This window comes from Ceratotherium simum, chromosome 4 (genome assembly GCF_057802395.1).
Source record: "Ceratotherium simum simum isolate JZ-2026a chromosome 4, ASM5780239v1, whole genome shotgun sequence".
In the NCBI taxonomy this organism is placed as follows: domain Eukaryota; kingdom Metazoa; phylum Chordata; class Mammalia; order Perissodactyla; family Rhinocerotidae; genus Ceratotherium; species Ceratotherium simum.
Window position 1 is genome coordinate 27,055,437 of NC_141903.1, and position 25,637 is coordinate 27,081,073.

Genomic DNA, 25,637 nt, shown 5'->3' on the forward strand with positions numbered 1-25,637 from the left:
GGACGGCCAGTGATTGCTGAAATGGAGAGGGCAGGGGAAAGGGGAACTGGCTGCCTGGGGACAAGAACTGGGACTTCCTCCATCCTCATCACCCTCCCTGGCGCCTGCCTGCTCTGGAGGGGCCATTCCGAGACTGGGTTCTAGTGAGTTCCCTCCTGCGGGCCTTGATTTTCCCACTTGGGAATTGGGGGCAGGTGGGGGTGGTGCTGGTGAGTCCGTGTGGAGAGCAGTATAGCTCAGGGTTTTATTTATTTTTTTATTTTTTGTGAGGAAGATCAGCCCTGAGCTAACATCCATGCCAATCCTCCTCTTTTTGCTGAGGAGGACCGGCCCTGAGCTAACATCTATTGCCAATCCTCCCTTTGTTTTTTTTATCCCCCCTTTTCTCCCCAAAGCCCCGGTAGATAGTTGTATGTCATAGCTGCACATCCTTCTAGTTGCTGTATGTGGGATGCCGCCTCAGCATGGCCGGACAAGCGGCGTGTCGGTGCGCGCCCGGGATCCGAACCCGGGCCGCCAGTAGCAGAGCGCGCGCACTTAACCGCTAAGCCACGGGGCCGGCCCCTGGCTCAGGGTTTTAAAGCTCACCCCTGGAGTCTGGCCGCCTGGGTACAAAGTGTGGCACTACTGCCCACCACCACACGCATGACTTTGGGGCAGGTACTTAACCTCCCTGAACCTCTGTTTCCTCTTCTGTAAAGCCAGAACAGGGATAGCACGTCCCTCAAAGGGCTATTGTGAGGCCGTGAAATGTACATAAAGTGCTCTGCATGGTGCCTGAAATATAGTAAATATTCTACATTTGCTACTGGCTTCTTTTTTACTGTTTTGTTTTTTAAAGTAGGCATTAACTACCGAATTGTGAGAAAAGCACCAAAAAAGGAATCGAGGAATGCGTAAAATAGGGACAGTGATGCCTACAGTCCAGGGTTTTTGGAGGACTGAATGGGGTCACGGGTATGATTGCTCCCAGCAGCCTCAGAGGCAGAGACCACAGGTGGCAGCTCCTAAACGAGGCCTCTCTCCCAGGTGGGTGGGAGACCCAGGGGATTTGGACAGAAATCCTAGAAAGCAGGGATGAGAGCTCTGGAGAAGCCCCAAGGCTGCCACATACAAGTTCTACCCTGCAGATTACTGGGGGCTCTCTGTGTCCTGTTCCCGGAGCCTCTGCAAGGGAGGTGGTTTCTGCAAATTAATACAGTTCTTCTCCTGCAGTGAATACCCACTCTCTTAGAAAGGTTCATTCATTCGATTGTTTGTTCTTTTATTCAGTTATTTCTTGAGCACCTACTATGTGCCAGGCATTTGGGTAAATGCCAAATACAGCAGAGACCGAGTCCTTGCCCTCAAGGATAGAGATATCCATGAGGCAGTGTGGGACGTGCTGTCCAGGGGCCCTGAGAGCCCAGAATAGGGACCCCTACCAGCCTGGCAGTCAGGGCAGGCTGTGGGGAGAGGGCAACATCTGAGGATGGGTAGGAGTGAATGATGGCCAGCGAAGGATGGATGGGAGGTTGGGGCGGGGTGGGGCGGGGGTGGTGTTCTGATCTGACAGAATGGTGAGTGCAAAGGCCCCGAAGTGGAAGGGCTGAGCAGGGTGTGCCTGGAGGAGAGAAATTCAGCCAATCAGTCTGAGTGCTTCATGAGGGGCAGGGCTGGAGGAGGGGCAGCAGAGGCCTGACCTGGGGGGTGCTCCAGGCTGCGTGGTGCCTGGGTCTTATACAGGAAGGGGCGCAGGGGTGTTCCTTGTTTGAGAGCCCTGGAAACCTCAGCCCAGAGAGGGGAAGGGACTTCCGAGTCACTGCAACCCAGGCCTCTCCCTCTGCTGCTGCATCCCGCTGCCTTCCTGGAGAACCCAGAGGCCCTGCCCAAAAGGCAAGCTTCTCCAGGGCTGCGCTGGGAGGTGGAGATCCTCAGAGGCTGTGAGGAGGGAGAGGCAGAGTGGGTGCAGGTTCCTCCCTTACCTGGGACTCACCTGGGACTCACCCGGGTGTCTCTGTTTCAGACCATCAGAAGCTGGAGCGTGAAGCCCGCATCTGCCGCCTGCTGAAACACCCCAACATCGGTGAGCCTTGGGGGACAAGTGAGGGTGTGGGGTGGGGCTGGGCCCTGCTCCCCTGCCCAGCCTTGTGGGTGTTTGTGGCGGGGTACGGCTGCTCTCTTCTCCGGGGATGGTGGAAATAGAGATGGGAAAGGGGGTGTCTTTAATGGTTTCCACATTCCTCAGAGACCAGCTTGGTTGGGGGGAAGGTGAAGAAGGGGCCTTTCCTCCCAGCCCACACTGCCAGCATCCTCCTTCAGAAAAGCTGTTTCAGGAAAACTCCCGAAGCTCTGAGAGAGACGAAAATAGGCCAAACTAGGCCTTGACCAGTGCGGCCCACTCCCTAAACCCAGCCGCATGCTGAGTCAGCCTGGCACCGTGGCCCTGCCCACCTGCCTAGATCAGTGGCCCTCTTGCTCCTCAGAGGCAAGCTCCTAGGCCGCCCCTGCCCCAGGAGTAGAATGAGCACGGGCTGCACGGAGAGGCTGGGCCCAGGGCAGGTGGGGATGGGCACTGAACAACATGTCACTGCCTGACCTCTCCTTCCCCACCCCTGCACAAATGAGGGGCTGCGGCCCTGCTCATCAGGGCTCTGAGTCATGGGGGGAGGAAGTGCAGATTCTAGATATAGTTGTGTCAGGGAATGGCTGTGTGACCTTGGGTAGGAGCACTACCCTCTCTGAACCACTTTCCCCCAACTTCACAAGGAGAGGGCTGTCTGGACCATCTGGGCATCTTGTTAACAGGTAGATTCTGGGTCTGGGTGGGGCCTGAGACTTTGCATTTCTAACATGCTCTGAGGCGATGCCAAGGCTGCTGGTTCGCAGACCACACTTTGAGGCGCAAGGTCTAGGTGATTTCGAAGGAATACTCCAACTCTGACAGCCACTACACCATCTCCCTCGGGAGAGGAGCATCTCTCTGTGCCCAGGGCCCCAAGGGTTAACTCTCCTGCTGGAGAGAAGCATCTCCATCTGCTATTTATACCCAGAAGGCACCTCCCCTTCCCTGTGCCTGGGAAGGGAACAGAGCTGCACAAACAGCAGCCAGAGGCTCCAGCGCCAGAATCAGAGAAGGGACAGCAAGGCGGCTGGCAGGGAACAACAGCCCAGGGTGGGACCCTGGTCCCTGACCTGCTAATGTCCTCGCTGTGTGGCCTTGGGCTGTTCCTGCCCCCTCCAGGCCTCCAATTCCGCGAGTGTACTATGGAGGGGCTGTGAGTGATCTCTGACTATAAATTCCCATGTTTCTTATAAAGGCTGTCAGCTCTGGAGGAAGAAGGCGGGGAGTGCGTGTGTGTGTGTTGCTACACAATTGCAGCTGTCTCAGGTCAATGCTGCCTCCTCCCTGCTCCCCTTCCTAGCTATAATGGGGAGCAGTAAGTTAAGGGCTCTGGAGCTAACAGGGTACAGCTCAAATCCTGGGTTTGCTGCTTAATTGCTCTGTGACCCTGGACACGTTGCTTAACCGTGCTGAAACTCAGTTTTCTCCTCTGGAAAATGGAAATGATACCTACCTCATAATAGGACTGTGATGATAAAATAAAGCATGGCACAGTGATAGTCCCAAGGTAAGCGCTTGATTATCATTAAGCTGCCCTCTTTTTCTCCAATCTACACCTTCCCACAGAACAACCTTACCTGAGGAATTATCCTCTTGCCTGGAACTCCATACAATTCTCATTCCTCTGAGCCATCGAGATTTGGGGTCAGCAGTTTTGGGCACTATATATACATGGTGGTTAAGAGAATGGAGTTTGCAGTCAGACACGCCTGGGCTCAAATCCCAGCTCTGCCATTTACTAGGCGTTTGCGCTTAGGCAGGCTATGAACCTCTCTGAGCCTTAGTACCCTCCTCTGTAAAATGGGGATAATCATGGTACCCAGCTTCTAGAACTGTTAAGAGGGTTAAATAAGATATTGCAAGTAAAGCACTTAGCACAAGGCTGACATGTGGTAGAATCTTAGACATGACAGCTATCATCTTCATCATCGTCGTCATTGTTGAATCATTTACTCCTTCATTCATCCATTCATTCACCTGATGTCAAGTGCATCCGAGGTCCCACCATGTGCCAAGGCACTGAGGATGTGCAGAAGAAATGAGGATGGGGGATGGGGGATGGGGCGGGGGTGGCTGGTGTACAGGGAAGTGGAGAGCAGAGCTGAGATCCAGAACAGGAAGACACTCAGAAGAAGCTGGAGCTGTTGTCAGGGATGGCAGTGTCCTGGGAGGGTGCCCCTTCCTGATCCTCCAAGCGTCTCTCTTCAAAGTAGATTGTAATCTGTCCAGAGAAGTACAAAGAGGTACAGATGTGGATGCAGAGCCTGAGAGGTGAGTCTGTGCCTGGAGAAACCAGACTGAGTCCTATTCAGCCTGCTTGGCGAATCCAGCCAACGTTGCTGCCTCTGTGTGGCCACTGCCCAGCTCCAAGGGGGCCAGGTCAGGGAGGTCCCTGACTCGGCATAGGTGGGTCCAACTGTGCCATACACAGAGCATTTACTTTCCAGATCCTGCCTGGGGGAAGACTGTACCCCGCTCTCTGTACCATTACCACCTGCTGATGGGGCAGATCTCCCCCGAAGGCCACCCTGGGCAGGAGACAACCTGAGAGTTTAGCATATGATTTGGAGTGGAGAGGGGAAGTGAGGTTGGTCAATGATGATGACGATGTCTTCATTTATTAAGTTCTTCCTAATGCCCTGCACTGTGTTGAGTGCTTTACGAGCATCATCTTATTAACCCCCCACACCAGTCCAGTGATATTAGCATTGCTGCTGGGAATGGAGGCTCAGAGAGGTTACATAATTTGCCCCAAGTTACACAGCTTGTAAGAGGTGGAGCTGGGAGGTGAAGCCAGCAAGTATGACTCCAGAGCCCATGTTCTCAGTCCTTCTGTTTAGCTTTCCAAGTGGCCATCAGCAGTGTGTTGTCAGAGGGACACGTGCATAGAGGAACAAGTTCTATCCTTTAATTTTCAAGAAAAAAATGATAACTGTTGGAAATGTGACAGAAATGTCAGGAATTCATGAGTCCAGCTACATAAATGAAAACTAGGTTACAGATTTGTTTGTTTTATGACAATATTTTAAAAAGTCAAAAAGTGACCGCACGAGTCCATGAGCGCAGGCTCCCCGCTCTCTCCACCAGGAGGTGGGACCGGGGCATAGCCCTGCCCCGCCCGTGAATCCGGCCTGTCCTCCTGGGCTCTGGGCTGACATTTTCCTCGGCGCAGCCTCTGCTGATGGGAGGGGAGGTTTTGTGTGTGAAAACAGCACTGAAAGAAGTCCTGTCTCCTGGGCTCAGAGCCGTGTTGCAGCCACCTCTCAGGGGCGGAAGCTGACTCCGGTACCTTCCCACGGGAGGGGGCTGGAATCCAGCCCATGTCCCCCTCGCCTAGCTGCTCGGAGGGGCAGCCTTTTACAGTCAGCACGAAGGCACCACCTGAGCTAGAGTCAGCTCTGGAGACCCCCCCCGCCCCAATTCCGTCCATTTCCCTGAGCCCTAGGACCTTCTCTAAAGGGGCCGAGGCTCCTGATCAGGGTGGATCTGCGACCCCAGTCTTCTTGGAGCCTCTCTCAAATGGCTGTTGACTGGTTCTAAAAGCCCTTCCTGAGATGGTTCTGGCCGCAGCTTGGCTTCTTAGAGCTTTTCACACTCAGGAAAGGAAAGTTAAAAACTCACCTGGAGCAGAGTAGATGGGAAGGAGGCCACTCCCCAAAAGTCTGCTTGGAGGCAGGCAGGGAGAGGAAAGGGTCTTTTTCAAAACTTTATCTTGATACACTAATAATGCAAGTTTATTGCAGATAAATGAGAAGACAAATAATTGTTAAAATATCTCCTATAACCTCAGATCTAGAGCTAACATTGTATGATATAAGCTGTCATATGATATTTGATGTCTGTCCCTTCTCAAGTACACCTATGCATATTATCATCTCAGGTCAAGTTTCCTAGAAGCAGAGCCTGAGGCAGGGTTCAGGTGCTTGTGAGTTATTGAGGGTATGCTCCCCACGGAGACCTGTAAGGGATGGAATGAAGCAGTATAGAGAAGGGGAAGGTATCCAGCTGGGATGTGGCCTCAGGTCAAGTCTACCTTTGACCTGATCCCAGGTGGGGGGTGCAATGGGGAGCCTCTGGAGCGTAAATCCCATCTTGGAGTTGTTCTTCCTTAAGGCAAAGAGACTGGACATTTGCACCAGCCCTGCCTCCCATACGTTAGTCAGTCATTGGCTGAAGGCTGTAGGTAACGTCATGGGTGGGGTGCCTCTATCAGCAACGGACAACTCTCCAGAAAAGGCGGGCAACCGTGAGCTGTTAGCAGCCAACCTCCAGCAGCTGCAGGATGGCTGCACCATCTTACTAAAGGGGGTCTGGCAGGGCTCCAATGTGAGGCTGCCAGATTCCGCACACAAAAAACACAGGATGCCCCACTCAATACACATATATATTGAAAAAATTAGGCCTGCATTTGCTTTGAAATGCATTAAAATATTAAAATAGATTAATGGATGGAAGAATGGATAGAAATGTAATAAAACAAGTATAAGAAAACAGTAATGATAGAATCTAGGTGGTGAGCACCTGAGTCTTTACTTGACTGTATGTTTGAAATTTTTGACGCTGACGTCACTCTTCTGTCTGAAATTTTATGATAAAATGTTGGTAAAAAATTAAAGCAGGATTATATTACATATACTCTTAGGTGACCTGCTTTTTAGTTTTGCTTTAAAACGTCTTTCAGTCATTATTTATAAATATCTATCATCATTGAAGAATTTAAAAAAATTTTTCCTTAAATTTGTGTCCCCTCCATCTTCCGTCTCTGGTCCCCATTTCCCCTCCCGTGGGGACCCACTCTGGTGTATTTGATGCCTGCTTCTCCCAACTTTACGTGCAGATATGAGAGCCATAAGCAATTTAGGGGACTCAGTCTTGAGTCAGAAATACATGTACATGGCACAAATTCAGATGGCATGAGGGTTTACAGTGAAAAGTAAGTCTCACTGACCCACGACCCCTGCTCCCCCAATTCCCCTCCCCAAGGCAACCCCGGTGCCCACATCTCTGTATCCTTCCAGAGAGACTTAGGACACATACAGGCTGAAATACATCTTTTTAAAAAAGTACTGCATACACTGTTTTGCATTTTGCTTTTTCGGCAAACAGCATAATTGAGAGATGATTCCAAACCAGTGGCTACATAACTGCGGCAGTATTTTAACAGCTGTGTAATTTTCCATTGTGCGATGTATCAGAATTCTGCAGGCCTGCACCCCTCTCTGGGGACATTATTAGGTTGCGACACAGGGAAGGATGTGAACGTGTCCTGGGAGAACTTGCCCTTGGCTGGCAGGGTGCGGGCCCCCAGAGTCAGCCCCAGGCCTCAGGCCCTTCCTTTCAGAAGCTCCAGAGTAATTTGGGGAGCTCCGGGCTCCTGGGAGCCTTGCCTCTGTTCTTGGTAAATGAGCTATGAAGAGATGACAGTTTCTCAGCACGTCACAACTCAGGGACCGCTGTCACTCCCGCCTCCACCGGCTCTCTTATCTCCTCAGACCTGGAAACAGAGCAGGGATATTAGCTCAGGGCCAGCACTGAGTAAGCACCGACTGTGTGCCTCATGGAATTCTCACAACAAAGCCGCAAGTCCAGGAGTCTTATTCTCACTGTCCAGGCAAGGAAAGAGAGGCTCAGAAAGGCGTAGCACCTTGCCGGAAGTCATACAGCCAGGGAGTAGCAGAGATTTGAGCCACAAGCTCATTCCATGACGCCAGCCTGCTCAGCAAGGAAACTGAGGGTTGGGGAGGGGAGGGGACCAAACTTTGACCAAAACAGGGGTCTGTAGTATTTAAGCCCAGGCGTCTTTTGGCAACGCCCAAGGTCAATGGGTCCCTGTTCACCTCCGTTTGTCAAAGCAACTGGTACCTAGCTCGTGCTCAGCGACTGTCTGAGAAATTGCAATGTTGGCTATTCGAGGAGTGAGAGGGAGGGCGGGGGTGGGGAGCAGTGTGCTGGGCATAACTCCTGCCCCGTCCTTCCTCAGTCCGGCTCCATGACAGCATCTCCGAGGAGGGACACCATTATCTGATCTTCGACCTGTGAGTTTGGGCCCTCCCTGGGATGTACTGTGGGTATCGGGGCACCCTGAGCATGGGTGTGGTCTCTGGGTCTCTTGGCCTGAGGGGTCCCAGATGCCCCCAGGCTGGGCTGAATCCCCTCTTCTGATACAGAGTTTCCCAAAATGTGGTCGGCCTGCCACACAAGCAGTGCAGGTCTGTTTTCCTGCAGCACCAACACACACTTTTAACTTTCACCGTAGTGTTGTATATTTAGTTTTGTTTCTATTTGTGACCAGTGATGCTCGTGTTCCATTTCTGACAGCAATATAAAGTTTCCTTTTGGAATCATTTTAAAGTTTTTAAAGCCAGTTGATTGAATGAAAAGCAATAATGAAATGATGGGCTTCGGGGTATCCTGGACTGGCAGGGGAGCTCAGTGACAACACTGATCTCATCTTGCGGCTCTTGAGACATTGATAATGGGGGAGGGGCAGGAGGTATATGGGAAATCTCTGTACCTTCTGTTCAATTTCGCTGCGAACCTAAAGCTACTCTAAAAAATAGTCTGTTAAAAAACAAAAAACCCCAGCCCTTGGGCTCCAGGAGCCTGATGAATCCTAGTGATGAGTTCTGAGTGCCCCACCTCCAGTCCCAGTGACAGCCTGGGCCCGAGAGGGAGAGGAGCCAGGATGGAGAGGAGGAAAGTCAGTGGAGGGTGGGCTGGAAGCCAGGAAGGGGTTGTAGCTGGGGGCATCTCCATGACCCCTGGGGTCCTTCCTGTTGGGGCTGAGGTTCTGAGGTCGCTGGGCCCTGCCCTTAGCTGGCCAGGGCCCCCGTGGGAGGGTGACTCCGTGCCTGTCTCCCCAGGGTCACCGGCGGGGAGCTGTTTGAGGACATTGTGGCCCGGGAGTATTACAGTGAGGCTGATGCCAGGTGAGTGTCAGGTGTGGCCTGGCAGTGGCGCCCGGGGACAGGGCATCTCGCCCGGCTCCCCATGGCGGGGGGCCTGCCCTCACGTGGTGACCCCTTCCTTTCTCTTGCCAGTCACTGTATCCAGCAGATCCTGGAGGCCGTGCTGCACTGCCACCAGATGGGGGTGGTGCACCGGGACCTGAAGGTGAGCAACGCGCCCGAGGGTGTGGCGCACAGGGAGCCTGCCCCTCTGCCCCTGCCTTTCCCTCCACCTGTGGAGCCAGGGGTATTACCAGAATCCCTTGAATTTCCCTGAGTTGGGCTGGGTGGGGAATATTTCCCCCACTGTTCCCATGGGGAGAGTGGGCTCAGGGATGCTGAGCATCTGGGCTCGAGACCCAGGTCCCCTGACTCCCAGCCCCACGTGCTTTGTGCCTGGCCAGGTAGGATGCAGTTAGACTGCCAAGATTGGCTATGGCAGGGTCCAGATCCCAGCTAGGCCACTTTCTAGTTGCACGGCCTCAGCTTCCTTACAGTGGGGGTTGCCATAGCAACCTCTGCACAGGCTTGGTGAGGAAATCAAAGGAGACAGCACAAGTGCCTGGTACACAGACATGTTGTTACTCTTGTTTCCGGGTCTCTGGCAGGTGGAGGAGAGGAAAAACAGGCCTTGGGGGAGTCCTTCCTCTTCTCACTTGAAGAAGGAGATGGACAGGACTAAGCAGATGTGGAGTCTAGGGTTGGCACCAGCCGCACGACCTTGCCCGGTCAGCACAGACTTCACGGCTCTCCTTTGCTGGGCCTCATGGCATCAGCTGCTGGTAGCTCGTAACATCACCCCCATGTTGCAGAGCAGGAAACTAAGGCCTGAATAGTCCGAGGGATTTGCCTGAGAACATGCAGTTCAGCTGTGCCTGAGCTAAGATTGGAGCCCAGGCCTTCTAACCCCACGTCCCATGCTCTGGGTGGTCTGGGGCCAAAAAGCCACTCAGCCCAGCTCCTGCTTCTGCAGCAGCCCCTTCCAGGTAACCCTGCTGGGTGTCCGTCAAACCTCTACTTTTTGGCCTTCAGTGACTACGAACTCACTTCTTAAGGGGTAGCCCGTTGCACCATTGGGAAATGCTTCTTCCATCTTTCCTGCTGTGCGGGTTTTGCCCAGGAACCCCAGTTCTACACTTTGGGGCTACACAGATCAAGGTTTCACCTCAGAGCGGCCCTGGAGCAGCTTTGTTGTAGCTCCTAAGTCTTCTGCAGGCTGTTCTCCTCCATTGCCACCCAGGATAGGATTTCCAGGCCCTCCTCATCCTGGGCACCCTTCCCGGGCATCCTCCAGTTGGTCCAGGTCCCTTTTTGGGGTGCAATGCTCTGACCAGAAGCCCTGCCCACCTCTGACTATCACGAACAGTCCGTGGCTCCTCCCTGAGCCCAGGTGAGCTCGCTGTGGCTCAGTCTAGCCCCACAGGCAAGTGTGTGCTGGAGGAGTGTCTCTGGTCAGACCAGGGCGGCTCTCCCCGAGGGCCTGTTCCCATTATAGCTGCAGCCCCAGCACAGGAGGAGGAAGGAGGAGAGGCAGCACAAATTTAGGCCACTTTGGATAGATTAATTAGTGGCACATTCATCAAATCAGGGCAGGACGGCGACTGAGACCCAGGACACGTTGGGAACACAGTCCCCCAGGACAAAAGAGGCCTTAACGAGGGGCAGACAGAGCTATATTTGTTTGCATCCTGCCTAGCTTTGGGCAGTGGAAGGTCAGCTGTGAGACCCCTCGAAAGTCCCATGGGGAAGGGGATCAAAGGAAACCAGCTGTCTCCAGAGACTCGGAGCCCCCAAAGCAGAAAATATGAGTACTGATGCGTATTAAGCACTTGCTGTAGCCCCCGCGAAGCGCTTTACATGGATTATTGCAATCAATCCGATGCCACCCCATGAGGGAGGCGTTATCCCCATTTTTCTGAGAGGAAGCTAAAGCTCAGAGAAGTGAAATAATTCGCTCAAGTTCCACAGCATAGAAGTGGCAGCACTAAAATCAGTAGCCGGGGCTATCTAACTGGAGAGTCCACACTGGAGGAAGGGGATTTCCTGTCCTCCGGACCCAGCAGAAGACAGCAGCCTCGATGCCCCAGAGGCCAGGTGGCACGGACGAGGCCCCCTATCTCTCGACTTAAAGTGGTTGAGGGCACGGCTCTGGAGCCAGACTTTGCCTCGCTTCTGGCTCTATCAGTTACCAGCTGTGTGATCGTCATCTAGTCACTTAACCTCTCTGAGCCTCAGTTTCCTCATCTTTATACATGTAGTAAATAATTATTAAGTGCCTGCTATGTGCTGCCCACTGTCTTAGGTGCTGGTGGTACAGTGGTGGACAGGACAGATAAGAAACCCACATTCTCCAGGGGTGACAGATAATGACCAAGCACACAGACAGATGAGGAAAAACATCACAAATTGTGATGAGATCTATGAAGGTAACAACAAGGAGCTAAGACAGAGGATACCTGGGGGCCCGTCCTTTAGATAGAGTAGTCACAGAGGGCTTCTTGGAGGGAGTGACATGAAGGTAAGCGCCAGATGAGGAGAAGGGGCCAGGCCTGTGAAGCTCAGAGGGAGAGCAAATCAGGCAGCGGGAATAGGAAGTGCAAAGGTCCTGAGGCAGGAACAAGCGTGACTGTTTCAGGGGCTGTAAGAAGGCGACAGTGGAGAGTGGGGATGATACCATTCTCTACCCCAAAGGGCTGATGATACAATGTATGAAAAACCCTTGTGGCTGGCACATAGTAGGTCCACAATAAATGTTGCTTCTTTTTCCTTATTGTGCTTGTGGTTGTCCCTCCACTCCCCACCCCCACCCTCACCTCAGCCCCAGCCCAGACCTGAGGGGAGGGGAAGGAGGAGATGGCTGATGGAGGAAGGGTCTTCCTGTTGCAGAAAACGGAGGACTTGCAGTGGGATAGTCCCCTTTCTGGGGACTGAAGCTCAGGGTCCTGTGACTGGGGCTGGAGGTGGGGGCAGGGCACCCCTGGATTGTCGAGCTGCTCCTCTTGGAAGCCCAGGCCCCTGGAGGTGAGGCTCTGAATCTGCTCACTGTCCTCTGGCCCTTCCCTCCCCCTTTTCCCTTTTCTCTCTGGTGCTGGGAAGCCGGAGAATCTGTTGCTGGCCTCCAAGCTCAAGGGCGCCGCGGTGAAGCTGGCGGACTTTGGCCTGGCCATCGAGGTGGAGGGGGAGCAGCAGGCGTGGTTCGGTGAGTTGGGGGGGGGGTGGCAGGGGTGTGGGGGCCAGCCTCGTGTTGAAACGGCGGGATCTAGGAACTCTCTGCCCGAGCAGGGGCAGGTTGGAGATGGCTGTTGCACCAGCCAGGGCCCAGGGAGCAAAGGTCCCACCCCACCCAGCATCTGGGTCCATGGGTGTTGCCCATCCTATCTCCTGGGGAGCCAGGTGCAGGGACACAGTTATCATTAAATCAGTACATGGCTTCTTCACAGGCACACACCGTCGCTGTTGGCTAGGGGCTTCCCTGGGTTCCCCTAACAGCCTGGGAGATGGAGATTATTACCCTGATTTTACAAATGAGGAACAGAGGCCAAGAAACTTGAAACAGGTCCAGGGAGATTAAAAGGGGTAGAGCTGGGATTGACACTCATGTGACCCAGCGTGCTCTGAGCTTTTGGCGTCATTGAGTCCCTTCAGCCATGTGGGGATACTCTTTAGTGTGCAGTATTGATCAGTGGTTAAGAACCAGAGCTCTGGGTTCAAATCCCGACTCTGCTACTCACGAGCTGTGTGACTTTGGGTGCATCATTTCACCTCTCTGAGCCTTCATTTCCTCATCTGTAAAATGGAGACACTAATAGGATGTTTTTCAGGGCTGTATGAGGATTAAATGAGATCAGGCAGAGGAAGTGCTCAGCCCTGCTTAGCACACACTCAATACATAGGAACTATTCTTATGATTACTTGTTAAAATACTTTCAGTGTCTGATTTTTCAATTGATCCTCCCAACAATGCCAGGAGGTTTTTAAGATGGGAATCCCTAATCTCTCATTTGACAGATGAGGAAACTGAGGCCTAGAAGGAAAAGAGGCCTACCCAAGGGACTTAGGGCAGAGCCAGAGTTAAGGCCGGGCCTCCTGCCATCCCAGCACCAGCTCCTGGAAGGGGTGGGGAGTGGGAAAGGGTTCAGCCGAGCCTGGAGTGACATGACAAGGACACTTCTTCTCTGGTGCCACCAGCCACTGCTTGGTAGTGGCTGCTGGGAGGGTCATGCTAGAATTTTATGACGCTGAGCCAGGACTCCGTGGGAAGGTCTCTGGGACTGATCAATGACTTCTGCCAAAGGCCCTGGAGTGGGGGTGGTGACAGGTGTACTATGTACTTGTCCCCCCTGGTCTAGAGGTGTTGCTGGCTTACCAGGCCAGGGCTTCCTGCCCTTGGCCCGCTCTGGGGGACAGGGGGTGTTTCCCCAACTCCAGGGCAACCCTTATCCCTCTTCCAGCAGGCTCTCGCTCCGGGTTACTTACCAACCTCTGTGTGTGTGTCTGCCTGTCTGTGTGTCTGGGGAGCAGGGTTCGCAGGAACACCTGGATACCTCTCCCCAGAAGTGCTGCGGAAGGATCCGTACGGGAAGCCTGTGGACCTGTGGGCCTGCGGTGAGTCCATCCCAAGGCCCCTTTATCCTCCCGGCCGTCTACACCGCTGGTACCCTCTCTCTCCTTTCCCATTGCTCCTCCTCACAGACGGTTGAAGTGTCTCCTGGTCCTCTCCCTAGGGGTCATCCTGTACATCCTGCTGGTTGGGTATCCCCCATTCTGGGATGAAGACCAGCACCGCCTGTACCAGCAGATCAAAGCCGGCGCCTATGATGTGAGTGTCACTCCTGTCTCCGGCCTCCCTGCCATCCCCTGGGCCCCTTCCTGTGAAAGCCAATGCCCAGTGAGGTCAGGGACCTGACGACACCTCCCTCCTGCTCCCCCAGCCCTCTTAGGCCTCCCTGCTGCTCTCTAGTTGCAGGGCGATTGGCAGGTGGAACTTGAGGACTGACTGGGGCCAGGTGACAAGCTGGGCGTGCCTAATGACTGGGGCCTCTAAGTGATGGGCTTGAGCCCATAGGGCCCCAGAGAGCAGAAGCAGCACCAAAGTGGGGCGAGAGGTGGGGGCGCAGGCCCCAGAAGCCAGGTTCTCTCTCTCTGTCTCCCTCTTCTATATATATACACAAATATATGTATACAAATAATAATAATCGCTAACACTTGTATAGCACTCTTCTAAATGCTGTCTACGTATTATTACAGTTAATCCTCACACCAATCTATGGCATAGGTACTGTTGGTATCCCCGTTTTACAGAAGGGGAAGCTGAGGCACGGAGAGGTTAAATGACTGTCCCCATCACGTCGCTGTGAAACAATAGAGCTAGGATTTGAACTCAGGCAGTCATGGTGTCCATGCTTCTAACTACCAAGCTGGACTGCTTTTCTGCATGGCTGATATCTATCAAGCTGTGTGCCATGTGTTTTATGTCATAGTTAATCCTCACGGCATCTCTAGAGACAGCTGGAGGGGTCACGTGGCTTGCCCAAGGTCACACAGCTCAGGAGGCAGAGCCAGGACTTGAACCCAGCCTTCTGACTCTGAAGTCTGGCCTATAGCCACTGGCCCACTGCTCTCCAGTTAGGGCACAGCCTCAGAACAGCAGAGGGAGGCCTCCTTTCCCCCTGGCCAGGTTCTGATTTGTCCTGGGGTCAGGGGACCTGCCCCAACTCCTCCTGGTTGTCGATGCCCAAGTGGACGGGCAGTAGGACCCCTGCCTGCTCCCCTGCCAGTCAGGGGCTGGGGGATCGCAGGGGTGGCCTGGGGTAGGCTGGGCAAACCTGGCCCCTCTGCCCCTTTCAGTTCCCGTCACCAGAATGGGACACCGTCACCCCAGAAGCCAAGGATCTGATCAACAAGATGCTGACTATCAACCCATCCAAACGCATCACGGCCGCCGAGGCACTCAAGCACCCCTGGATCTCGGTGAGCCAGCCGCAGCTGGACCCTTCCCAGGGGGCCTCCAGACCTCAGGGTTAATGTCCTCATGGAGTCCTGGCCCTGCCCCTGGCCCCAGCATGGGGCCGAGGGGGCTTAATACAAGAGACCCTGACCCTGCTGTTGCTCTCAGGGGAAAGTGGAAATGGGAAGTGTTCTGGGTTGGCATCATGACCAGGGATGCTACTGGCATTGAACATCTGGTCCAGGAATGCTAAGCACCTGCGATGTTTACAACATCCCCTAGAACAATGAATTGTTCCTCCCAAGATGCCAACCACATTCATAAGACACCCTGCTGAGGGGCCCTGGGGGAGGCCTGCCTTCCGCTCACAGACCTCTCCCCTTCTTCCCCCAGCACCGGTCCACCGTGGCCTCCTGCATGCACAGACAGGAGACCGTGGACTGCCTGAAGAAGTTCAACGCCAGGAGAAAACTAAAGGTAACGGGTCCTCGCCCTCCATGCCCCCCGGACGTGGGAGTAGCTTGGCCTGGGTCTCCACAGCGGCCGAGAGCCCTGCTCACTAGTTCTTTCCTTCATTGAGTCAACAAGCGCTTGTTGACCACTGCTGTCTGGGCTGGGCAGTGAGCAGTGGAGAGGACAGACAAGTACCCCAGGACATTACGGGGCAGTGGTGAGTGTTGTGACCGCACGCCCCAAGGCTGTGGGAGCACATAGCAGGGCCAGGAACCAGGTCCAGAAGGACCAGGGGAGGATCCTGGAAGCCTTCCTGGGCGAGTGGCATTTGAGCTGAAAGCCCGAAGGATGAGCAGGTATCAGCAGCGTAGAGTCAGAGTGGCAGGTGTTCCAGACAGAGAGAGAAGCCTGTGCAGAAGTCTGGAAGCATGAGCTTCCTGTGCAGACCCTTTAGGGGGACTGGAAGTGTGTCAGCTTGGCTGGGGAGAGGTTTCAGGGCGTGACACATAACTGGGCAGGAGACCATGGTGGGGTGAGAGGCCCCAGCTGGAGCGCTGGAAAGGAACGGCCAAGAGACCTGGATAGGGATTGTGGCCCTGAGGGAGCCACAGTGGGACCCAGGTGGGCTCTAGCTGCCGGCCTCTCAGCATGTGCTGTGTGTTCTCAGGGCCATGACAGCTCCTGACCTAGGCCTTGCCAGGGGCCCCATGAGCAGGTAGGAAGAGCGACCAAGGGGTCCCCCGCTGGTCAGAACAGAGAAGCCATCAGCATGCTGAGTGATGGAAGGTGAGGCCCTGGCTCATCCAGAACCTCCTCGTCTGCTGCTCCCAGGCCTGGCATGGAGGCTCAGGACGAGGACACGGGCCCGGGCGTGGTAGCCAACACGATGCCAGGAGAACTGAGTCCCACCGCCACGCCAGTGGGAGCTGTCATGGAGGAAGTCTCAAATGTTGGAATCAGGGATTCTTACAATCATGGACTGTCAGACTCAGAACGACCAAATCAGACAGCGTCAGAACCAGAAGGGCCGTCGTCCCCCAGCCCCTCGTTGACAGAAGAGGGTTTTTCCACATTAACCCTCAGGGTTCTGAGCCCAGGAACCACGGAGGGCTGAACTAATGCTGCAGCCAGGTGCTGAGTGCCTGGGGCAGAGGGCGGAGACTGGGAGGGGCCGAGGGGCACAGGGTCTACCGTCCTTGCCCAGGCAGGAAACTTCCTTGGCCTTTGGGAGCCCCCACTGACAGGTGTCCCCAAGCCCTTTCACCAGCTCTGGCCAGGCCGGTGGAACCTATTAATATCTGCTCCTAGGAGGGCCCTGTCATCGGAGCCGTGCCAGCTGAGGCCTGGCTCACCTAGACTTCTCCAGGGAGGCAGGGGTAGTCTCCAGGCTGTGGGCTGAGGAACAAGTGGAGGGGCAGGAACAGAAGGCCTTGGCTTTGTGTCTGAATGGAGCACCTGCCTCTCTTTCCCCACTCCCCTCCCGTTTGTCTGTCTCTCCTCTCCCCCGTCACCTCCGGCCTCCTCTCCCGCACACCCCTTCTGCTTCTCTGTTGCAGGGAGCCATCCTCACCACTATGCTGGCCACCAGGAACTTCTCTGGTAGGTGGTGGGACCTCAAAGTCCCAAAAACATCCTGCAGGAGGTGGCGACATTGCCCTGTTGGATATCTGGGTACCCTCGGGCCAGGGGACCTGGGGAGAGTGGGGGCTGCAGAGGACCCTGTGACTGGGGCTTAGCTCCCCTGATGCAAACCTGCACCCAGAAGTGGAGAAAGGTCAAAGGTCAGCAAGCCAAGGGCCCACTAGGAAGGCTTAGAGGTTTAGTCTGTCTCCTCCAACTCACAGCCCTGCTGGGGTTCTCAGGCTGGGCCAGCCAGAGGGGAAGGCCTCCCAAATATTGGGGTACAGGTCCAGGTGGGCCTGAGCCAGGCCCGGGGAGTAGCAGTATTCCCATTCCCCACATTACTGGAGCCCCCTGCTGAGTAGTCTCCATGCTTTCGCTCAGGTGGCCTTCGTGACAAGGCGGTGGGGGGCTCTGGCCATCCCTGTTTTCCAGATGAGGAAACTGAAGCTCAGAGAGGTGAACTCTGACCTCCCCCAGCCCGCACTGCTAGAGGGAGGCAGAGTTTGCTTTAGCACAGGTTTGACCAGCCCAGAGCTGGGTCACCTTAACCAGTTGGGTCAGCAGGGAGACCGGAGTAGGAGCCTTTGGTCTTGGCCGAAGCCGGGCTGGTGAAGGCGAGGAGTGCCCAGTGACTTGTGGCATGTGGTCCTGAAGAGAGAAGGGGAAGGGATTAGCGTCAGGGCTTAGCAAGAAGCTCCCCTTGGCAGGTGGGAGAGTGCCGGGGCCAGTGCCGCCAGAGGCCCGTCTCTGGGGAGCCCAGGGTGGCTGATGGGGCAGCTGAGCAGATATAGCAAAGCTCACCTGAGGGGCCCTCTGCCTGGGGCTGGGGCCAGCCAGAGAGGGCTGCTGTGGACACATGGCCGGCCCCATAGCAAGGTGGTGGCTCTGGGAAGCTACAGCCCTGGCTTCACTGAGAGGATCCACCTGCCCATTTAACCTGCTGGACAAATGAGACCCAGAGGTGGGAGAACCCTAGAACTCCAGATTTGGGCTTTCCCCACTGCACTGAACTGCCTTCCCACTCTCTCCCCAGATAAGCATCCTGCAGTTCCTTAACCTGAAAGATGAGCCACCAGGACAGTCAGAGTCTTTTTTTAACAACTGAAGCACCCTTAGAGAACTCTAGTCCAGAGCTCACAAAATGGTGCCCGTGGGTCAGTTCCCATCTCTAGATGGGCTTGGGGAGCCAGTGGTGTTTTAAAAAAATTTTTTGGAAAGAGTTTCCAGCAGTTAAAAACCAGGAGATCTCATAAAAAAGCCCAGATTTCTGTTTTCTCTTGAAAATCAGAACGTGTGGCCTCATAGGACCCACAGTCCTGCAATAGTGGGCTGGAGCTGAGAGGGACCCTCTTGAGGCTCGAGGACGAGCACTCCCCCTGCCCTGCTGTATACCTGAGTCCAGCCCACAAAGCCCATGGAGGATGGACAGCCATTCCTCTTGGCTTTGGGATCCAGAGGTGCCCACCCCACACTTGCTTTGCAAGAGGAAAACTTTGGATGAGAGCCTGGAAGGGGTCATAGGTGGAAATGTGAGGGTGACTGGGAAGCTGGACCAGCCTTGAGCCCCACCCCGCTGAGCTTCTGGGGCATCAATGTCCTGTACTGCCCCTCCACCCCAGCTCACCCTCTCCAGGCCACCAGGAGAAGAACTTACAGTGGCTGCCATTTCCGGAACATCTACTGCCTAGAGGTCAAATGCAGTGCTAAGCACTTTATAGATACTCTGTCTCATTTAACTTAAGGCATTTGCTCAGGCTGGGCAGGGCTGGGCGTTCATACTGTTTCCTGGGTGATGCCCTCTCTAAGGGCTCTGGCCAGGAGGTGAGGAGGGAGGGAAAGGGGAGTGACAGAAATGGGGTCTCCCTGAAGGCTGTCGCTCTGCTTTTCCTGGCTACCAGGGACACAGCCAGCCCCAGCGTGGGGCTCAGGAATTTGAGGATGGGGAGGCCTCTGTAGGGGATGGGTGCTCTGACAAGGATGGGCCCCAGAGGGGGGCATCTGCTTCTTGTCACTGGCAAAACGCGGCTTGCAGCTGTCCAGAGTGAGTAGGCAGGGCTGACACATGACCTCTGCAGAAGCATGGGGCTAAAATTAGAATGGGCCAGGGTAGGGAGGGAGCGTCCAGCCCTGAGCCGGGCAGCCGGGCCTCCGGGCTGGCTACCACCAGCACGGCTGGTGACTGGGTTCCAGAGGGAATCCCTGGGCTGAAACAGCAACCCCACGGTCCTGGGACACGTCGGGCACCTCCCTCAACCCATGGAGCCAGAGGGTCACACTTGAGATTGCTGAGAAGAAGGGGAGCCCAGGCCCACCTAGCGGGCACCGGCAGACCTGGGCCACCGAGGAGGAGGGAGGAGCAGAAGGAGGAGGTCTCCCCAGAATCACTGAGCCGGCTCCGTGCCGTCCGGCTGCCCGTGGATGCTGCTCGTCCTCACTCTGTGGGCCCTGGTGCCCTGCCTGGTATTGGTAACCCTCTACTTTCTCTCCTCCGCAGGAGGGAAGAGTGGAGGAAACAAGAAGAACGATGGTGTGAAGGTAAGCCCCCGGAAGCCCGGCAGGGCCGGCCTCTGGCAGTGTTTCCGCCAGCAGGGCCTGGCTTTCAGGGCTGGGGCAAGACCCAGGCCTTGCTGGTGGTGTTCCGGGCAGATGTGGTCACCTGCACAGCCCGGCCGTCCCCAGACAGAGAGACCCAGGCTTTGGTGCCCACTATCTCACCAGGATTGGTGAGGGCATGTGGGGGAGGGGAAGGCTTGAAAGCAGGTGGGAGATGCAGGTGGCCTGGGATTGGGGTGGGCACAAAGAAAGGGGCCGGTCCGAAGGAGGTTTCTGTGGTTCTCTCGGACTGGAGGACCTGTGAGCGAGAGGGTGCAAGGAAGGGACAGAGATGATCATGAGGGGTGACCTCCTCCTTCCCGAGTGTGGCCTAGCTGGAGTGGGCCCCTGACCCAAGGTACACCCCAGTCCAACCCACAAAGCCTGTGAAGGATGGACAGACATTCCTCTCGGCTTTGGGATCCAGAGGTGCCCCTTCCCCACCAAGGCCTGCTGTTTCAGTCCCCTCCTCCCCAGGCCGGCCCTCTGTCCCCACCTCTGATGCCCGAGCTACTTCCCTCCATGCCCCGCTGACCCCTCCTTCCCTGCTCTCTCTTCTCCCTCTGCTCTCTGGGGCCTGCTACCCCGCTGTCTGCAGCTCCCTCCTCCCCTGCCACTGGCTTGCCTTGTGGGTTCTCCTCTCTTGAGACCCTGCCTTTTTCTGGGCTCAGAGCCCTGCGTGGCCAGGGCCGCAGGGGTGGGCTGTGCCCAGGACACTGAAGTGTGGGACGCTGTCCAAACACAGCCACCTAGGTGGGCTGGTGGCTTCATGGCTTCGTTTGTAGTGGCATTTATGCTGGCTTTGGTCTGCCAGGGGTTTGTGGAAGGGGATCTGGGCTGGCTGTCTGAGGCCAGGATTTGGGCCTCCTCTCTATTCTTAGCCCTCTGGGGGCTTGAGTTTCCCCACAGGTACAATCGGTGAGGTGGGAGGGGTGTGGACTCCATGATTTCTAAGATTTCAGCTTTAAAACCAGACAAGCAAAAAAAAAAAAACACACCAAAACCCTGTCTAATCATTCTCCCCTCTCATCTTGGGTGCTTGAGGAATACAGAGTTATTTGGTTATCAGCCAAAGTCACTGGTTTCCAAACTGAACTCCTTGGAGCCCAAAGGTTCTGGGGAGGCAGCTGTGGCAGCAGATGGGGTGGGGTGGGATTAGAATGGGGGAGTCTGAACAGAGAATGTCTGGGCTTCTCATGCCCACTTCTACCAGAGCAGCCCCATGTGACAGCCATGGCGGTGGTTCCGAGAGCCTCGGCTGGTTATTTGAATCCCCTGAGCCTCTGTTTCCTCATTCAAGCAATGGGAGTAAAGGGGTTCCCGCCTCCCAGGGCTGTTTGTGAGGATGACCTGAGATCCAGTATGCTGAGGGCTTAGCACGGCGCTGGCGTGTGATACACGCTCATGGGGTGCTAGTCAGTGTTATTATCTTTTCTGTTTTATATAGCGGACTTTTGGCTAAGATTTCCCTTGAAAACAAAGTTTGCTTCAGAAAATATTTGGAAACCACCGATCTAAAGGCAACTCAGTTTATAAAGTTAATACGCACTCATCCCGAGTCCTGTACTGGAATCCAGAATTGAGTTTTGGCTCACCTGCTGTCTTGGGTTATCCATGAGTCCAAACTCCTCCTCCCCAATTTGAAAGGGTAATGGGGGGATATGCAATGTGGGGCACCTGGGGTCCTCTCTGGCCCTAGTAGACATTGGGGGTGCTGGGTTCCTGGGAAAATCATATTTGGGGCATGGGGCAGAGGCCACAGTTGCTGGTGGGCTGTGGCCCAGGTCATCGGAGGAGGAGGGGGCAGAGGGAGAGCTGCCCCAGGCTGCTTGGCTCTCAGGTGTGGCCCTGGCAAGGCGAAGAGCCACTGGGTGTGAGGCCAGGGCCTCCCACAGGCTGGGTCTTGGGAGCTTCTCATGAGGCCAGGAGGCGGAGGCTGAGGGCAAGGACGTCTCATGGCGTGGGGGGGCCCTGGCTGATCTCTGCAGGGCTTTCCCGGGGGCGCAGCTGAAGAAGGTGTGGCTGCTTCCTGCGGCGCAGGACAGGCCTTGAGTGACTTCTCAGGGTGGCCTGGGTGTGGATGAAGAGAAGCTCAAAGGCTGCTCTTGGCCAGACTGTCTCTCTGTAGCTCAGCTTCCTTCACTTCTTTGGGGTGGAGGACGGGAGAAGTCCGGCCGGAGGACGATAGTAACCCAGGGGGCCTTGCCCGGGATCTGGGGAGCCCAGCCTGCAGCATGTTGTTCTGGGGGTCCAGTCATGTTTTCACCGTGAGTAAAACTGGACCTCAAGTCAAGAAGCTGTGGGTTTGAGTCTGGGCCCCACCGTTCCCAGGTCATCATTTCTGTCATCTGTGCAAGGGGAGAATGGCAGTCGTTTGTGGGGGCTGGTGAGAGGCTCACCCAAGAGGGGACCTGGTGGAGGTGCAGCGTGTGCTCCTTTAACTGACACGCATTCAGCTGAAGCGCAGAAATACGTGTTCTTCCTGCAACCTGGTCCCTAGAGACAAACCACCCATTTCTTCTGGGACTTAACTGAAGGAGCAACGATTGGTTTCAAGGCTGGAGGAAAAACTGGCTGGCTGCAGTTAGAGATATAACACGATACTGTACTTTACGGGCTTTTCAAGGCTAATTTTGACCACATTCCGTTTCTACCGTCCTTCTAACCTTAGAACCGTGCTTCTCCACGTGGTTCTAAGAGGTGTGCCTCTACCTTTGGTGAAAGTCCCTTGTAAATTAAACTCTGGTTAACACGCTGGTCAGGGTGGGGTTATTATCAGTATCAACATCATTTGTGATTCAGGGAAATCGAGTCTGTCTATTAGAAGCGATGCCCCCTCCCAGCCATTGCTAGGCCCCGACTTCTATGAGGAGGGGCCGACTGCTCCCACCCCTCAACCCCACTCACTGACCCCTGTTGGTGTCCCATCCGTGCCGTCGTGACCTCTCTCCTCCATGTCCCATCCTGTCACTGTACGTCCGAATCTGATGCAGTCTCTGCTCTGTGTTCCCTCCTCGTGTCCCGCCTGGAACCTCCTGGCCCCCACGCTGCTCCTCAGGTTTCTGCTGACAGCCGAGCTGTGTGGGCCTGTCCCCTCCCACACACACTGTGCTGGCCCAGGTCCAGCCAAGAGTGAGGCTGACACCAGGAGGAGAGGGGAGGAGGGGCTGACTGCAGGCTGCTGGCCGTGGAAGTCACACTGTCCGGCCCAGCTGGGGCAGATGCAGAGGCTGTGAGCACTTACACTGGACGTGCCCAGTGAGCCACCGCTGCCACGTCTGGGGAGGCCCTGGACGGAGAGCACAGGATCTTAGGCTCCTGACCCTCCGAGAATAGCCAGTGCTCCCCTGCCCCCCGGGCAAAGGCCTACCCAGAGGGCATCTCAAGTCCCTCCTCTGCTCCCCCGACAGTGCAGCGAAGAGAGAGGCCTCCTGGCCTCTCAGCTGTAAGTGCGTCCAGGAAGGACGAGCCTTTGAGGAGCAGTCAGGCTGCAGGTGCCTGGAGACCTGGACAGAGGAGAGAGCCTGCACTCAGGGGTTGCAGCCCCGCTCAGCTGTCAGCTAGCTGAGAGACCTTGGGCAGGTGGCTACCCATCTCTGGGCCCCAGTTTCTCATCTGTGCAATGCAAGTGTCAGTCTTGACCTGCCACCTGCTACGAATGTGAGTCTGTAAGACTCCTGGCTTAGATCTGAGAGGAGAAGATAATCTACATTTGTCCTCTCTTTCTCTCCTTCTCTTTGTTCCACTGCCAATAATACAGGAGAAGCTACAAATCCCCCTAAGCTAGAATAGGATGAATGGTAGGGCCAGAGACTCAAATTCTGGGCTCAGCTGTGTGTCTGGCTGTGCCTCAGTTTCTCTAGCAGCAAAAAGGAGCTGAATAGGCCAGTCACTGGGAAGCTGTGAACATAAGCAGGATTTCAAAGGCCACTAGAAGACTGGTTCCCACACCTGGCCCTGCTTTGGAATCACCTGCTTTAGAGATTGTTTATAGAATGGAGATGCCCAGGCCCCACCCCAGACCTAGTTATCAAACTGCTTGGAGGGGGCCTGGATATGCATATTTTTGACAAGTTTCCCAAGTGACTATGACACAACCAAACCAGGAGTGGGGTCCTTGCAGCAGACCCCACTTGCAGGGCAAGTCTAGAAGGAGACACTGGGCCTCATCTCTAGACCTAAGTGCCCTTTTGTCCTTCAAGAGCTTTGGATTCTGGAGGCCTTAGGCAACTGGCATCCAAGCCCCAGGATTTGCTTCCCCATCAGAACCTGGCGTAGAGGGAGCCCTGGTCCAAGGGAGGCTTGGCCTGGAGCTGGGTGGTTGGATTGGTGAGACCCAGGCAGCTGTGCATGAGGCCCCAGGACTTCAGACTGAGAAAGGACTGGCCTGGCCAGGCCAGCTGTTGCTGGTGGCCCTGACTCCTTGCCCAGATGCCATGCCAGCAAGGGACCACAGAGGATGACCCTGAGGCCCATCCTCCTTCAAAACCTCCCCTGTCGTTCGTTCCTCTGCTCCCTGCCGTTTTCACTCTGTGTCTTTTCCTGTCCCATCTCTTCTCCTTGTTTTTCCAGAAAAGAAAGTCCAGTTCCAGCGTTCAGTTAATGGTGAGTGTCTGCCGTCTCCCAGACGCCGGTAAATGCTGGGCCTCGAACCCTCGCTCCTGCCTCCCTCCTGCAGGCTACACTGGGAACCCGGGGCGGGGAGAGGGTGCTCAGGGCGTGCTTGGTACGTGTGCCTCGTGTGACAATATGTGTGTTGTGTGTGCGTGTTGTTTGCGTGTTTCTGTTGACACCTCAACTCCACGGCCCAGACCAGCAGCCTGACAGCAGACCTGAGAACTCCCTCTGGTGCGAAGGGCGATTTGAATCCCATCCCACGTCCAGCCCTTGGCTTCTCGCTTCTCCCCACCCTCTGCTCTGGAACTCATCTCAGGGCTTGGTTTGTGCCAGTTGCGGCGAGCGGGGGGCGTGGTTTGGCCAAAGCAGTGGGCGCCGTGGAGGCCCTTCTTGAGCTTCTGCAAGGCTCCCCAGGGCCTGCCGGTGGCAGAGGAGCCTCCAGCCCCTGCCTCTGTCTAGGGGTTCTGGTGGTGGCATGGTGGCCCATGTCCCTCTTCTTCTGATGCCATTGCTGTCTCCCTCAGCTGTGTGGTTTTTCTCCCCCTGGAAAGCCCACTCTCTCTCACCCTGGGCCTACCCTTCTCTCTTTCTTCCTCTCCTGCCGGTGTGTGTATTCCTTCCCCATTCTGTGGCCGCCATGTGCCTCTCTGCTCCCCCACACCCCCTCTTTGCTCCCTCGAGCAATGAGGGCCCAGGAACCCCTCCCAGCCCTTCCAGAAAGGCCAGGGTTCTCCTCGCATCCATCCCTCCATCCACAGCCCCGCCACCAGCCACCTGCTTAGCTGGACCCTCCTCCTCCTTAGGCTCGAAGTCTGACAGGGTTTTCAGTGCAGCATTTCAACGAAGCGCCGGTGAAGCTAACAGAAACGGGCCGCAGCTTCAGGCAGCAGGGGCAGCCCCCAACTGGCCGTGCCTTGTCCTGTCTGCCTGGCAGCCTCACCGCCTCCCCTGTTCTCTTTGGCAGGAATCTTCGGAGAGCACCAACACCACCATTGAGGATGAAGACACCAAAGGTAGGGGGGGCCTTGCCTTCTATGTCTGGGCCCCCTGGGCCTCCTGGCAGGCCCTCTTCACTGCCAGTGCCGACCTTGTGTCCTGCTCCTCTGCAAAGAGCCTCACTCTGGCTCAGTACAGACTGGGTACGCTGCGGGGCGCTGTTTCCCCGTGTGGGCTACTCAGCCCCCTAGTGGTACATGGATGGACTTTTCTTATTTTAGAGGTTATGTATTAGAAAAAATTAATTTAACATATTCAAGTCATAAATGTACAGTAGTGGTATAAATTTTCCTTTTGAAGTAAGTGTTTTTGAATTTCTTTAAGTGAGTTGATTTTTAAAACAGGAAGTAATAATAGT

At 55.3% G+C, this 25,637-nt stretch overlaps 1 protein-coding gene across 2 annotated transcripts in view; it reads left to right on the top strand.

Annotated features, from left to right (window-relative positions):
- CAMK2A (calcium/calmodulin dependent protein kinase II alpha) overlaps positions 1-25,637 on the top strand; it is a 63,234-nt gene that overhangs the window by 20,975 nt on the left and 16,622 nt on the right. For both annotated transcript variants that reach the window (XM_004428648.3, XM_087429571.1), the window contains exons 3-14: positions 2,006-2,065; positions 8,085-8,139; positions 8,968-9,033; positions 9,145-9,217; positions 12,148-12,250; positions 13,573-13,656; positions 13,776-13,870; positions 14,899-15,021; positions 15,392-15,475; positions 17,008-17,050; positions 19,569-19,609; positions 25,248-25,296. In XM_004428648.3, coding sequence (XP_004428705.1) covers positions 2,006-2,065; positions 8,085-8,139; positions 8,968-9,033; positions 9,145-9,217; positions 12,148-12,250; positions 13,573-13,656; positions 13,776-13,870; positions 14,899-15,021; positions 15,392-15,475; positions 17,008-17,050; positions 19,569-19,609; positions 25,248-25,296 — 876 coding nt within the window. The remainder of the gene's footprint in view (positions 1-2,005; positions 2,066-8,084; positions 8,140-8,967; positions 9,034-9,144; positions 9,218-12,147; positions 12,251-13,572; positions 13,657-13,775; positions 13,871-14,898; positions 15,022-15,391; positions 15,476-17,007; positions 17,051-19,568; positions 19,610-25,247; positions 25,297-25,637) is intronic.